The sequence below is a fragment of the Lemur catta genome, chromosome 7 (genome assembly GCF_020740605.2).
Source record: "Lemur catta isolate mLemCat1 chromosome 7, mLemCat1.pri, whole genome shotgun sequence".
Lineage (NCBI taxonomy): Eukaryota > Metazoa > Chordata > Mammalia > Primates > Lemuridae > Lemur > Lemur catta.
Genome location: NC_059134.1, coordinates 98,576,704 through 98,591,496, shown reverse-complemented (window position 1 = coordinate 98,591,496; position 14,793 = coordinate 98,576,704). Strand labels below are relative to the sequence as shown.

The following is a 14,793-nucleotide window of genomic DNA, read 5'->3' as shown; positions in this document are numbered from 1 at the left end:
CCGGGAGGCTACTGCCAGGTCTGCCAGGGCCCAGGAGAGCCAGGCTCCACCAGCCTGTGGTCCCCAGGGCAGAGTCAGGCAACCCCACTCGCACATAGATCTTGGGGTGAAGGCGTGGAACTCCTTCATGGACCTCCTTCTCTGGCTACTTTTCCTCCCTCTTTTCCATCATTTTTCTTTCCTTTTCTTTTTCTTCTTGGCGGCCCTAATCCCCTTTTCCCAACATGGCCAGCCCAACACAGAATCCCCACAAGCAGATGGGGGCCGTCCTTGCCCTCCAAGGCAACGGCCTGCCAGGGTTGGGGCCTGCCCGGCCAGCGTGGAGAGCAAGGAAAGCTTGGGCAGGCCCCGGGCAGTGGCTCCGTGTCCCTCACATCTGCCCTGGAGGGGACAGGGGCTCCTTTGCATGCAGTCTTCCTTCTACCTGGAAGGCCCTTCCTGCTGGGCCGTATGTCTCAGCAGTAGGACAGATGCCACTGGCCACTGGTAAGAGAGCTCACCGAGGTCGCATTTGATGCCACTAAATCACATAGCAAAGTCAGGGGGAAAATAACCGCGGGAGCCAGAGGTCTGTGTCACCCCTCTCGCTTCCCTCTAGCAGAGGGGGCGGCTCTGGGCCTTTCCCTTCTTTTCACTTTTTGCTAGAGCGTAATAGAAATTGGGTTTTGCTACCATTTATTTTCATGCTTCCCTTTACCTTTTGTTTATAGCAAATGATACTGGTTTTCCATTTACAATAGTGATGTAAAGTTTCCTTTCAAAATTGAACTCAGACTAGTAACAACAAGTGAGTCAACTGAATATCCACACAGTTTCAAAAACATGAACTAGCAAGCGGCTGGGTTCCAGGCCGGGTCCCCTGGCTGGCTGCTGGTCCGGCCTGCCCAGGCTCGGGCACCCAGGGCTCCGGGGCCCGCTCAGCCCCGGCCCCCGTTCCTGCTGGCAGGCTGCAGGAGGAGCTGGGCTGCAGCCCTGGGCTGGGGAGGCCAATGGGCCCCCGCAGACCTTTCGGGCCTGGCTTACTCCTGAGCCTGTGGCTGGGCCTCCTGGGGAAGGGCGGAGAGGGTGGCCAAGACGGAGATTGGAAGCGGGGGGCCTCTCTTGGGCGATTTCTCTGTCTCAGCACAGGGACAGAAGGAGCTGGGGCTTTGCAGACTCTCGCAGAGTGAGGAGGTGGGGAAGCTGACCGCCCCAACACCCCACCGCCCCCAGGGCTGAAGGCACACAAATTCCCGCTCCCTGAGCCAGCTGGCTTTCCCTGACCCTGTGAGGCTAGGGGACTTGAAGCACGTGCCCACAGATGGAGGCAGAGAGAAGAGGCCCCTGGAGGCTCCCCACATGCACCCAGTCCTCTGAGCCAACCCGATGCCCCCTTGACTGTGTCTTCCCGGGTCTCCTTCAGCTCAAACCGAAAGCACTTGGCTCCCCCGCTGCAGGTTCCGCAGCAGTTTCCCCACCCCCTAAACTGTGAGAGCCCAAGAGGGGCAGGATCTCTGCATCTCTAGACCCCTGCCCAGCTCCGGCCAGCTTGGACCCCATGCTTATCAGGGCCAGCAAGTATCTGGAGTGTGCAGCCCAGCGTCCCAAGCTTTCTGGCCACCTGATCCCCTGGCCCAGGTGGTGAGGGTGTCTTGGCACCTAGAGGCAGCTCAGGATGGGAAGGGGGGGCCCTTATGCGCCTTCCTGTTCATTCGTGCCCTAAACTACCCCACCTGGTTGTGCCAAGGCCACCAGTGCCTGGCTGTCCGGAACTCCCCTGGGCTTCCCTGAGTTCTGTCTCTGGAACTGCTCTCGTGTGAGCAACATGAGCCCAGTGGGCCCTGAGCTTCAGCTTTGGCATTAAAAATATGATCATCGGTGGCCCTGCCTCTCTGGAAGGTACACAGCTCCTTCCTGAGAGTTGGCCAGAATTAGGAAGAGAAATTGCTGAGCCTAAGGGTGGAATGTACGCTTCTCTCCTCAGACCCTGGGACCCTTGGGAAGACCCGAAGCATCTGCCCACGTTATCTCGCTCCCGGGGCCTCTCAGGACTGGAGCTTGGTCCAGGCACAGCCCTGGCCCCTCAGGGGGCTCTTGTGCCCTTGCCAAGCCCCAGCAGCCGTTGGCACAGCTGGAGGCTCCCCGGGACCTGAGTTTAGTCTTCGCTAATAGGCTCCAGAAAGGTGACCACGAGAAAACAACCAGAAAGGGGACCAGGAGGGCCAGACCCGGGTCCTCCAGCACAGGAGGTGAGGGAAGGAGGGCTACCTGTGAGGGCTGCCGTCAGCGATCCAGCGGTCACAAGGAAGAGCCACATGTCCAGGGCCATCTCTGGCTGCTACGCGTGCCCAACAGCGGGAAGCACCATCCTGGGGCTGGGCGGTGACACGGCCGCCGTGTGCCCCTCTCGCCAGCCTGCTCTGCCCTTTGCTGTTTGAGTTCGAGTCTTTCTCTCCGCTGTTCTCTTACACTCATGTGACCAAACCCAGCCTGCGAGTGTCTCTCACGCCTCCCTGTTCTGCTTGTGGTTTTAGTCTCCAGGAAGCTAGGCTGGTGTTACAGGGGCTGGGGGGGAGAGCCCAGCCGCCTCTGCTGGGAGCCCCCAGAGCCCGGCTGAACCCCAAGAGCCAAGGAGCCAGACACACACACGCACCCATGCGCACGCACTTCCCTGAGGGTCTTCTAAGGAGAAGGGAAGTGCAGGGGCCTCATTTCTGGGGCCAAAAGGGAGAATTGATATGTAGTAGATGCTCCACCCATACATGTTGGAAGAGTGGGTGACTGACCCATTTGTCCTAGTCCATGGAATCTGGCTTCATGGAATGAAATCCCAAGGCTTAACTTGACCTTGGGAGCAATGGGAAGAAGGAGGGTGTGGTCTTGGTACGCTTTTGAGATGCAAGAGCCCAAGCCTCCCCTTCGAGAAACATAAATGGCAAGGGTCTGAGAGGTGGCTGTCCCACATGTCCTTCTATACAGAAGGCAGCCACAGCCCCCCGAGGTGGCACAGCAGGGCCAGCTCCCCCCGCCCCTGGGTGCCAGGCAGGGCGTTCCTCTGTGGGAGTCGGGCAGGGGCCGGGCCCACGAGGATGAGCAGGATTCCAACCAGCAGCTGGGGTGGGAGGCCTCAAGGCCAGAGGGAACCGGAGGAGCCAAGGGCTGGGGGAAGGGAGCCCAGGACCAGCAAGGGGAGGGAGAAGTGCTGAGTCCTCAGTCACTGCAGGGGACTGAGCTACAGGAAGGAGGCAGGGACCAGGTGTGTTTAATTCACTGCTGTGCTCCCTGTGGAGCACACAGTAGGTGCTGAATAGATGTCTATGGAATGAACACAGGAACAGACAGGGTGGTGGTCCCAGCAGAACCCTGCAAGTGGTTGAGCCCAGAAGGGGGCTGGTTCCAAATCCTGGCTCTGCCCCATGTGACGCCATCTCAGGTCCCCCCCCCCCTGGCCCTCCACACCCTGCATCGGTCGCTTGTCATTTCCCCACCTGGAGCGTTTGATGCGGCAGGTTTTGGAGCCTCAGGGAGCCAGGCCCGTCCCGCAGTGAGACCCCGCGCTGCCCCGCCCTGGGCCCGGCTGCAGCCGCCCCCTCGTGGACGGTCCCCGCATCGCAGGCCGGCGCGGGTGCCTCCAGCTCCGGGCTCATCTGCGGAGACATCGCTGTGTGGAACTCTGGAGTCCGCTCCGTGGAAGGCGACGGGAGGAAACCACATCCCTGCCCTCAGGGAACACGTAGTGCACAAACACAAGTGACCAAACCACAGGCCGGGGTAAGACGAACACAACATGACGTCTCCCGGTCCTAAGAGAAACAAGTCTGAAATGGGCCGGGAAGGATGGCTGGGCTTCCACTCCTGACCACACTGTAGACGGCCTGTGCGGAAAGAGCTCCCCCCCCCCCCCCATCAAAACACCAAAAAAATACTTTAAGTCAGCTTTAAAAACGTACAACTGAGATGGCAAGAAATGGAGGGAAATAATCAGAGGCCCCAAATGACAATGAAGCACAAATCCAAAGAGAGGGTCAGGAGCGGGTGCCCAGAGGCAGCTGTGGGTCCAGGTGGCTAAGAACTTCAGTGTAACGAACACGGGCAAATCCTAGAGCTGAGCAACGTGGAAAACAAGATCAGAAGCTCCCAGCTAAAACAAAGGGCACTAACACAACACCCACAGCGGTGAACTTGGGGAGAGAACCTCCACAAAGGAGCTGACATGGGATGTGCCTGGCTCAGCTTTGACCCTGAGTGGAAGAGAAAGGAACGTCACCCCTGGATGGCCCTGCCCACAAGTCAGCCACAGATAGGTCTGGAAGTGGAATGCACAGAACTTGTGTGGCAAAAAACAACAACACAACAAGAACCAACCAACCAGAGACAACATAAGAATTTACAGTAGACTATAGTTCCCCAGGTACTTGGCAGGAACAAATGTCGAAAATACCCTCAGGGCCTAAAGAATTCCCATAGAAAAAGTTCCAAGGAATGTGCAGAAAAATCATAAAACACAGTACACAAGGCACTTTCAGTGAGAATGGCACAAAGCATTAAACAAAAGAATCAGACCTTCAAAAACTTCAGATATTGGAATTACAGTATGTATAACATAAGGATGTTTCGTATGCTTAAAGAGGTAAAAGTTGGTCATTGAAGGTATAGATAAGGAACAAAAGACTATTAAAAATGACCAGGAAGATTTAAAAGAAAAGCAAGTAGTACTTGTATAAATGGTGTAAAAACATAATATTTGAAACTACAAATCCAGTGGACAGATGAAACGGCAGATTAACATAGCCAAAGGGAGAACATATGAGCTGAACAATGGTTCCAAAGAACTTACCCAAAATGGAGCTCAGGGAGACAAAAAGATGGAAAATATGAAAGAAGTTAAGAGATGTAGATGATGAACAAGGTCTTGAATACGTCCAATTAGAGTTCCAGAAGGAAATGGAAAATTTCCAGATTGATGAAAGACATAATCCTCGGATCCTGAAAGCTCCCACAGCCCAAGCATGATAAATAAATTTTAAAAAACCTACACCAAGCACTTCTAGTAGCAAAACGGTTGCCCACTGGAGAGAAGATGGATGAACTATGAAGCAGAGTGGCAGATAACTTCTCAATATCAAGACAATGGAATGACATCTCAAAGTGCTAAGAGAAAGTGATCATCAACCTTGAATATCTTCCAAGAATGGGGTTGAAAAGATACATTTTCAGATCAAAATTGACAACATTTACAACAGACCCTCACCTAAGGGAATTCTAGAGGATATTCTTTAAAAACAAGGAAAACAATCCCAGAAAGGAAGTCTAAGATTCAAGTAGGAATGGTGAGCAAAAGAATACATGAACACAGAAGTAGATCAAATAAGCATTTTTAAAAATTTTTATATTTTAGACAAGGGGTCTTGTTGTGTCACCCAGGCTGGAGTGCAGTGGCACAATCATAGCTCACTGCAGCCTCAAACTCTTGGGCTCAAGTGATCCTCCCTCCTCAGCCTCCCGAGTAGTTGGGACTACAGGCATAAGCCACTGCACCCAGCTGTTTTTTATTTTTTAGAGACAGGGTCTCGATATATTGCCCAGGCTTTTCTCAAACTCTTGGCCTCAAGCTATCCTCCTGCCTTGGCATCTTGAGTAGCTAGTATTACAGCTGCAAGCCACCTCACCTGGCTAAATAAGCATTGATTGTATAAAACAATTACAAAAATGTTTAATTTGTAAAGTTAGAAAATAAATGAGATAAAACTAAAGAACCAGAACATGATAACAAATGAATTGGTAAGGAGCAATCAGAGTCAGAAAGGTCTATTATTTGGTGGGAGGGCAAAATATTCACTAGCGTTTGAACTTGTTAAATTAAATGTGCATGCTAAACCAGCAGAGCAATACAGTGGAACAGGGTGGGGAGGGAGCCTGCCCTAAAGTCAAAGAAGGCAGGAGAGGAAAAGAAAGAGATCCAATGGAAGAACAGGACAAGCAGAAGGATGGGTAGGTTTCAGCAGGTAGACTGGGTGTACAGTGGTGAGAAGGGTGCTCCTGGCAGGGGGCACAGGGTAAGTAGGGGCAGGACAGTGTAACGTGAGTGTTCCTGGGGCTGGACTGACATGACTCATCCCAAGCTGCCCACGTTTCACGGACATGAAGCTTTGAACAGGAAGCTGGAAGATGTATCCAGCTGGGTGCGCATCAATGAGCTCATTTTTATTTATAACTCCTGGAGCCAGGACCTTCTGAACTCAATTTGCAAGGGGCACCTAGTGGCTCTGCACCCCGTGGAGAACCCAAGTATTTTTCACCCAGACCTTCTCTCCCTCCTGACCTTGGCCCAGCAAAGTGGAATAAGCAACATGACTGAGGGAAGCCTGACTCTGCCCAGAGGAAGAGAGGACCTAGAACTGCCCACCCCACACTCCGCCATGTGGCACAGGGGAAGTTTAATGCTGACTGGCACTTACTGAACACTTCCTGTTGTGCCCAACACTTCACATGGAATTTTTCCCCTCAATTCTCACAACAACCCACCCAAGTAGGTTGTATCTTTAGCATATCCTTGCAGATAAGGACATTGAAGTTAGAGAGGTAGTTTGCTCAAGATCCCACAGCTAAGAAGTAGTAGGGCTAGGCTCTGAATCTAAAACCCCAAGTTCTTAACCACAGGCAATTCACCCTCTTGGGGAGGAAGAGCTATTGTCTAAGCATAAAGGCTTTGGCTGAAACAAGACACCTCTGCCAGGAAAAGCTCTGGTTCTATCAGACCCTACACTTTGAACCAGCCCTGCCCCCTGCCCAAGTCAAGCCCACTCCCCAGTCTCCGGAGTCCTGAAACTCCTGGGTCCTGACCACAATCTCCAAACCAGCCACAGCCAACACTTGTCTTTCCCAAGGCCCAGAGTTTTCTACCATAGTCTAAATATTCAGCACTTAAATGTATATACATTATCACTAATCACTTAGTCACTCATTCAGAACAACTTTTATCATGTGTTCTAGGTGCTAGGGACACAGTACTGACCAAAAAGGACAAATATTTCTGTTCTTGTAGAGCTTACATTTTAGTGGGAGAGAAACCTAATAAACAATAGACATAATAAATAAGTAAATTATATGGAGAAAAGAAATAGAGCTGCATCAAAGGGGATAGGAGTGCCAGAAAGGGGTTAGGATTTTAAATAAGGTAGTATCTTAGCCTGGCCTCCTCCCCGAGGAATAGAGCCTGGGACAAAGGGCTTGTTTGCAGATAGGTTATTTGCGAATATCATCCCAGGGAACAGATTGAGGAAGGAGGAGTGACATAGGAACAGAAGGAAAGTCAGTAAAGGATGCTTCATTGAACTGGCCACACCCCGGGCAGCCAGTGCTCGAGCTCAGACTTCTGAAATGGATCTCAGAACTGTCTGCCCCATGTGTAGCCTCCATGCCTACCACCCACTGCACCAGCACCGCTGTGGCCGACAGAAGGGAAAAGCCTCCTGTCCACTTGGGAACTGTAGGCCTCCCTTGTGGAAGAGCTTCTCTGTGTTAACGGAACGTAGACAGAAAGAGCCGCCTGCTTTGTGCCCGTCCACATGCCTCCTCCCCAGATATCCTGGTCTCTGGTTTTCCAGTCTCGCTCCTTCCAGGCCCTGCCCAGCAGTCTATGTATGTCCACACCTCCAGCCACTCGTCCTTCCATATACAGTTGATGACCAAAGGTACGCTCCCACCTCTGCCCACCTCAAGGATTTTCCTTCATCATTGTCCTTCAGAGCCACCTGTGAGTGCAGCCGCAGGGCAGCTTCTGTCCATTTCTGGTTAGTAACAGCCTATCGTGCGGCCCCATTTATGAACCAGGCATGAGGTTTTCCTCCTCTGTCAAAGGGAGCTCCCTTGAGGCCATAGAGATATGAGTTAAAAGGGAAATACGGATGCAACAGAGGTGGGTGCCGTCTGTCCATGTAACTTACTTGTGCCTTCTGGTCCTGTTTAGGCCTGAAGCTATTCATTGTACAATGATTGCTGCCTCCCCTCTCCCCGGATCTTATACCTGGTGTGTATAATACCCAGCTTGTGATAGGGCCCTGCGGTCACCTATGACCCATCATCAGATACAAGTCTCTATCAGGACCAAGGAGCAACCCAGGAGATGATTTTCAAATGACAAGCATTTCTCTGCTACAGGAGCAATGGCTTTGGTCCAGCACTTCAGGTTTGTGCTGCAAATTCTCTTGCATTAGAGCCTTCCAGAGACTCCATGCAGCATCCTCACTCATCTGGTGTCTCTGACATGATTAGACCTGTGGGTCTGATGGTCAAGGTGGCACAACAGCTTGCACCACCACCTGGACATGCCACAGCACCTTCTCTTACTCTGGGCCCCACCCAGAGCTGCTAGCCCTCCAAGTGACAGGATAAATGGGTCGAACAGGATGCTACAGAGCCCAGTGAGGCCCACCATGGACTGTGCCTCTACTGACATTTGTCATATTGGAAATTAAAACTGAGAAATTTAAAATATTTACTTAATACATTTAAAAATAGCAACAATAAATTCATTACATGGTGAGACAAATAACATTTTGTATGAAAAATCACTGTATATTCCAAACCCCTCAAAATTACTGGGATGAGTGGCATTGTTTTACATTTTTGCCAATCTCTTGAACATCTGGCTTTGTAGATTCTCATATCTGCTTCTTTACCCAATCTGTTGAGATATGTTGTTTTGGCTGAAGTATACGGAAAAAAATCTGGTCTCACAGTATGCAGTTGGTAAAAGGAGGAGGATAGATAAATAGCCTTTTTTAGATAATTGTAGATATTCTTCTCTGATACTACAACAAAATTTGGCAAGTGATAGTTTCTAAAGGTTAGTACCAATATGGAATCAGAAATCATACCAGTGACCTTTTATACACTATTAAATTAAAATCCATGGGTCTATTTTGCACTTTGAATGGCTCCCTTATCCACGCATGATCTGTGATAACACGCATCAGTCATTTTGGAACATATTGCTTCACAGAGTTACACAGATCTTCCAAATGTTGACATATTTCATTATACAATATCAAGAAAGCACATTCCTTGATGTCATCTCTGATCCCATCAGAAAACTTTGAGCATCGGGACAATGTCAAGATCATGGCAGCAGACGCGAGTTTTCTAAAATTTCTAAAAGCTCAAGTTTCATCATTGGCAACAAATACTGTCAGTTGTTTTCTTGCAAGTGACGGGCTCATTTCATTCATCTTCAAAAAATTTGTCTGCCAGATTCTTAAGTCTGAAAAACCACAGTTTCAAGCAAAAATGGTGTTCCATGGGGGGGAAAAAAAAAAAGGAAAAGTAGTCCAGCTGGCAAATGGAAGAATAACACAAGTGCTTTTCCCGGAGGCAGCCGCCATACTGCACAGTTCAGCAGGAGTGAATACTGCCTACTTCTCCTTCTGTCACATAGAATATTAAAAAGATGTGTATCTAAGGATTGTGATTTAATAATATTAATAATTTTAACTGCTTCATTGAAGACATTCTTAAGTAAAACCAGCAATTCTTCCCCCTATTTCTACTCTGAGTGCACGGGTGGTGGGGGGGTAAAGGATCCGGTGGCTACTAGCACAGTTTGGTGCCACCGCTTTGATTCATGCAAAGGCACAAGCAGTTTCACCTACCATTGCTTTTGCACTAGGCAAATTATGTCAGTGCAAAGGGCCAATTGTGTCTTAACATTATTATGTAAATAATTCTGATTTTCTGGACCACTGAAAGGGTCTCAGGGATCCTTAGGGGTCCACGGATCCCACTTTGAGAGGGGAGGGAAGAGCCATGGTGCTCAGAGCTGAGACTTAGCATCTCAAATACCCTAGTTTCTCTCCTAAACATTGCCTGAGACATATAAGCCCCCTTTGAGGGGCAGCCCAGCTGTCTCTTCTCCCCCACGTGTAGGATTCCAAGGCAATTCGCCGCCCTGATTGGTTCCCATGGAACCTTTCAGTGTGGTGTCTGCTGAACCCAACGCTCTATGCAGGAACCGATCAGCCTGGGGTCTAGCAGAGAGATGTCCCCGATGCTAACTTCGACCTTTGTGTAATAATCAAAGCCTCAGAACTACAGTAGAGGAACTCTAGAAAACTAGGAAAACAAAAAAGAATTACCTATAGTCACATCACCTTGACAACCACATGGCTTAGGGTGGCCTTAAGTGCTGACGCATCCTGAATTTACCACTGATGAAAATCCCCAAGGCTTTTTCGGCCCTGATGCTGTGGAGCCTCGTCTTCCTGGCCCTTCCCAATTGGGTCTGAAGACTCCAGGAGGAGGACCCGACGTTCAGATCTGTCCACTCCATGCATACAGAGCTGCCCCGTCAACATCTGGGGGCTGCAGTCCACTGGCCAGCTTCGTGTGCTCTGCTCACAGGGCACATCAGAATTTGAATCTTGAATTACAACTTCCAATGGTGAAACCACCCCCAGTGATGATGTAGCCCTTCTGTATTGGTTTTCTAGGCTGCTGTGGCACATTACCACAAATTTGCTTCATGTCTGTTGCTTAAAACAACAGCCATTTATTCTCTCCCAGTTCTAGAGGCCAGAAGTCTGAAATCAAGGTGGCAGCAGAGCTGCTCCTCCTCGAGAGTCTGTAGGGGAGAATCTCTCCCTGGCCTCTTCCTCCTTCTGGAGGTGGAGGGAGTCCCTTGGCATCCCTTGGCTGTGGCCGCAGTGCCTTCTCTTCCGTGGGGTCTATCTGATCTCCCTCCAGCTTTTTCTCACTAGGACACAGCTGGGTCACGCCCTGATGACCCAGGATAAGCTCCTCCCTTCAAGATCCTTAGTGTAATCAAAACTTTTGCCATACTAGGTAATATTCACAGGTTCCAGGGATTAGGATGTGGACATTTATTTTGGGGACACCACTCAGCAGACATTCAGAGCAGCAGTTTTCAACAAGGAATAATCTTGCCCCCCGGGGACATTTGGTGATACCTGGAGATATTTTCTGGTTGTCATAACTGAGGGGAGGGAGTGCAGCTAGCACCTTGCGATGAGGCAAAGGCTATTGCTACACTCCCTGCAGCGCACAGACAGCTCCTACAGCACAGCGTCAGCCAGCCCGGAATGCCAACAGTGCTGGTGCAGGGACACCTGACTTATAACAACCAATTACTGTTCCAGTATACCCTATGTAAAAAGCAACCTCTGCCATCCCCACCTCTTTACCTAACTTTATTTTTCATCATAGCCTTTGTTTTGTGTGGCATTAAATCTATCCTACATTTATTTGCTTGTGATCGTCTCTCACAGCCACTAGCATGTCAGCTCCATGAGGCAGAGATTTTTGTCTGTTTCATTCACCGATGTTTCCTCAGCACCTTGAACAGCACACGGCACATGGTACGCAATCTCTAAATAGGTATTGAATTCAGTTATTAGCTGGTTAAGGTGTAGACATTTCCTGAGTCCTTACTATATGCCAGCCAGAGTGCTGGGTTATCTTATTGTGACACAAAAGCCCTCTAAGGTAAGGATTCGTATCCTCCTCTATTCTTCAGATAAAGAAACAGAAGAGGTTAAGTTACTTGCTGAAGATCACATAGCTCTTAGGTCTAAACAGAGTCCTTTCTTGGGTGACCCAACCTTAGAGAAATGATTTCTGTAGAGAGGATGTGTCTCCTGTGTACCAGGCGTAGTGCCAGGCTCTGAAATACACAGATGAAGAAAACACAACTCCTGTCGTCAATAGTCTCCAGTCCCGTGGAAGAAACAGGCAGGTAAGCAGGCAGCTATGATGTGAGTCACTGCAGGGGGCTATGAGGGGTAAACCAGCCTTGAGAAATCAGGGGAGACTTCTCAGAAGAGGTGACATCCGGATCAGGTCCTGAGGGACCAATATTAATGAGTCATGGAAAGTTCTAGGCTGGAGGAGCAACATGTGCCAAGTTCCAGATGAGAAAGAGCTAGAAGCTGACTGTGGCTGAGGGCAGAGGAGGGCAGGAGACGTGGAGAGAGGGCAGCGGGGGAACTGGCTCAGGAATTGGCTCGGCAGCGGTTAGTCTTGGAGGCCCTCAAGTTGGACAAAGGAGTTGGCACTTTATCCCGAGAACCAGGAAGGGGGCTTGCAGGGTTTGAAGCTCGCTGGCCACAGTGCTGAAAAGGAACCAAAAGGTGCTACTGCACTGGCCACGCAGGGAACACTGGTTGCTCAAAAAGGGCAGCGCCGTGGGTGGGGGAAAGAGGTGGGTGGCCACAAAAGAGAGTTGCAGGGCAATATCCATGAAACCTGGGGACAGGACCCTCGGGATATCAGAAACAGGGGGCAGGCAGGACAGCAATCGGTTTTGTAAAAGGTTGGTGAGAACAGACATGTAATAAAAGGATAATAGGAAACAACCATCACTGGTGAAATGTTGCAGCCCCACCCAGCTCCCAACCTGCGGGTGGTCTCACTCAGGTGCTAAGGGGACAGGGAAGACAAAATAAGGATGCATCCTCTACTGCCATCTTCCCCACTGGGGGCCGTGGCTTTCCACAGTCTACGTGGCCCTGGGAATGTCCTGCTCATTCATTCTGGCCTCATAGGCTTGAGAATTTGCTCTGTTCTGCTCCTTTCAAGGCACCTGGCTCTCAGGGTGGTTATGGGGACGGAGTCAGCCATGTCCTGCAACAACACAACTAGACGATGACATTCTGCCGGCAGCTACATGCCTCCGTCAGGAACAGGAATGCTGCAGGACAACTCCACGGCAGGTTACGTGCCATTCCTGGTGCACCTGCTACACCCCTGGGCATGCTGGGATTGACCACCCTGGCATAAGAAGCTGCAGTGAATGGCCCCTCCTTGCTCCATGGCCACTGTACTTTTATCCAGGTGGCTCAATTTTTTGGTTTCCACCTTTCCTCAAACCCAGGATCCCCCTCCAGGTACAGGGTGGAGGTTGGCCAGGTGTAAGAAAAATCCAAAGTGTTCTCTGTGTGTGGCAGATCTTGGCTAGGCCTGGAAGATAACCTTGCCCCCACTGCAGGGGCCGCACCCTGGTCATCCTTACAGAGCCGCAATGAGGCTGTGCATATTTGATGCTCACCGGTGACTATAGAACCTGTGGAGAGTGTAGCAGGACAGCAATGGGGCATTATTAAGAAATTGTACCTGGAAGCTAGAAGTGAGATCAAGATTTCATTGCTCCATTTTTTCAACCACGTAAATTAATTGTGCTGGGTTTTAGAAGGTGGGACTGGGGACCTGAGAGGCTAGGCAAGTTCCACTTTTGAACCTCCCCAAACCTGACATCTCTCACCCTGGCATGGCAGACCACCATCAGTAGGAACTGGGAGATTCCAGAAGCCACTTCCACATAACCTCCTCACTGTGATCCCTTGATGAACACTTGCTGACGATGTAACCTATGAGCTGGATGTAGGCTAAAAGGCTCAGGTCCACCACCCTCCGACCAAGGCGTCTGCAGTTCCACTTCAGCATGTCACTGCACCAGACAGGGTGGCGGCCACTTGGCTCTCTGTGGGCGTGCAGGTGCCCAGAGTTGCCAAAATTTCTGCAATTTTAGGAGTATCCAAAAATCTGGATTTTTATGTGAATGTTTCTGAATTTTTAAAGAGATAACTAAAAAATTTTTTAAGATTTTTAAATTAAAAAACAACAAAACCAAAAACTTGACACCATGTGGCTAAACACTATCTGGACCAAACCACACAGACTGGTGGGTCACGGCCATGGCCCACCAGCTCTGGGGCTCCTCTGTACTAAAATTTTGCTCTCATACTGTAATCGTTGTAACTCGTGCCCTGGGTGACAGTCATGTCTACCTTCAGAACACTACTTCCCCTGTCTGTGAGAGGCAAATCACCCCCACCTTCTCCCCAGCTGGGCACGTCCTTGGGACTTTCCCCGTGATTCCCAGTCCCTGTCCCCCACCTACCTCGGAGATGGAGCCTGCGCAGAAAGGCAGAACCTGCACTCCTCTTCTGCGTGCCGCTTTGCTCTCCTCTCCTGGTGTTTCTCTGCAGGCCACACTATTTTTAGAAACCTTTCCTTTCATCCACCATCTGCTACAGGTCGCTGACAGCACCTTAGCACTCACGTTTGTAAGGCTCAGCCCTCTGGGATGGCATCTGTCACATCTGCCGGCCTAGTGACATTGCTGAGAGAGGAAGGAACTGGTCTGATGTGACCTGTGCTTTGTCACCACACTCCCGTGGCTAGAGATCATGAACTTCCTCCAAGGAGGCGTGGAGGTGGCTTGACTGAAGCATCGTCTCTCTCCCGGCTCTGCCTGCCTCATCCGAAGCACATGGTCCCTGACGACAGCAACTGAAACAGAGCCTGGGGTGGACAGCTCTGCTTTCTCACCGTCACTCCCCAACCTTACACCTCCATGAGCCAGTCCCATCCACCACTGCTTGGCTTCTTATCTGATATAACATGCTAAAAGCCCACCCTTTTGCTGGTTGTCTACAGCTTTCACGAGACTCAGTTTATTTTAGCTTTTAGCCTTCTTGATGTTATTCCTACAAATCTTGCCTTGGGACGCTCCTTCCATTCATTTATTCAGCCAGTACTTACTGAGCACCTATTTGCCAAGCACGCAGGCAGTCACTGGGAATAAAACAGTGAAAAATTAGACAAGGTCCTTGATCCAGTGGAGGGTCTGTTCTACTGGTGGAGACAAAAACCAGTAACTGAACACGTAACACAGGCTCTGAAGACATTCAAACAGGACAGTGTGACAGAAAGGATGCTGAGAATCTAGTAGGCAACTACTTAAACAGGATGAGGCCAGATGGACCCCATGGAGGGAAGACGCTTCAGCTGAAACATCCG

General features: G+C 50.2%; 1 protein-coding gene across 4 annotated transcripts in view; it reads right to left on the bottom strand.

Moving 5' to 3' along the window:
* The window catches only part of CD6 (CD6 molecule), a 40,167-nt gene extending 37,697 nt beyond the window's left edge, over positions 1 to 2,470 (bottom strand). For 2 of the 4 annotated variants that reach the window (XM_045558185.1, XM_045558186.1), the window contains exon 1: positions 2,248 to 2,468. In XM_045558185.1, the coding sequence (XP_045414141.1) occupies positions 2,248 to 2,308 (61 nt within the window). In that variant the 5' untranslated portion in view covers positions 2,309 to 2,468. Of the gene's footprint in view, positions 1 to 2,247 lie in introns of all 4 variants that reach the window. The other 2 variants (XM_045558187.1, XM_045558188.1) reach the window with 2 other exon arrangements.
* Positions 2,471 to 14,793: the final 12,323 nt, after the last annotated feature.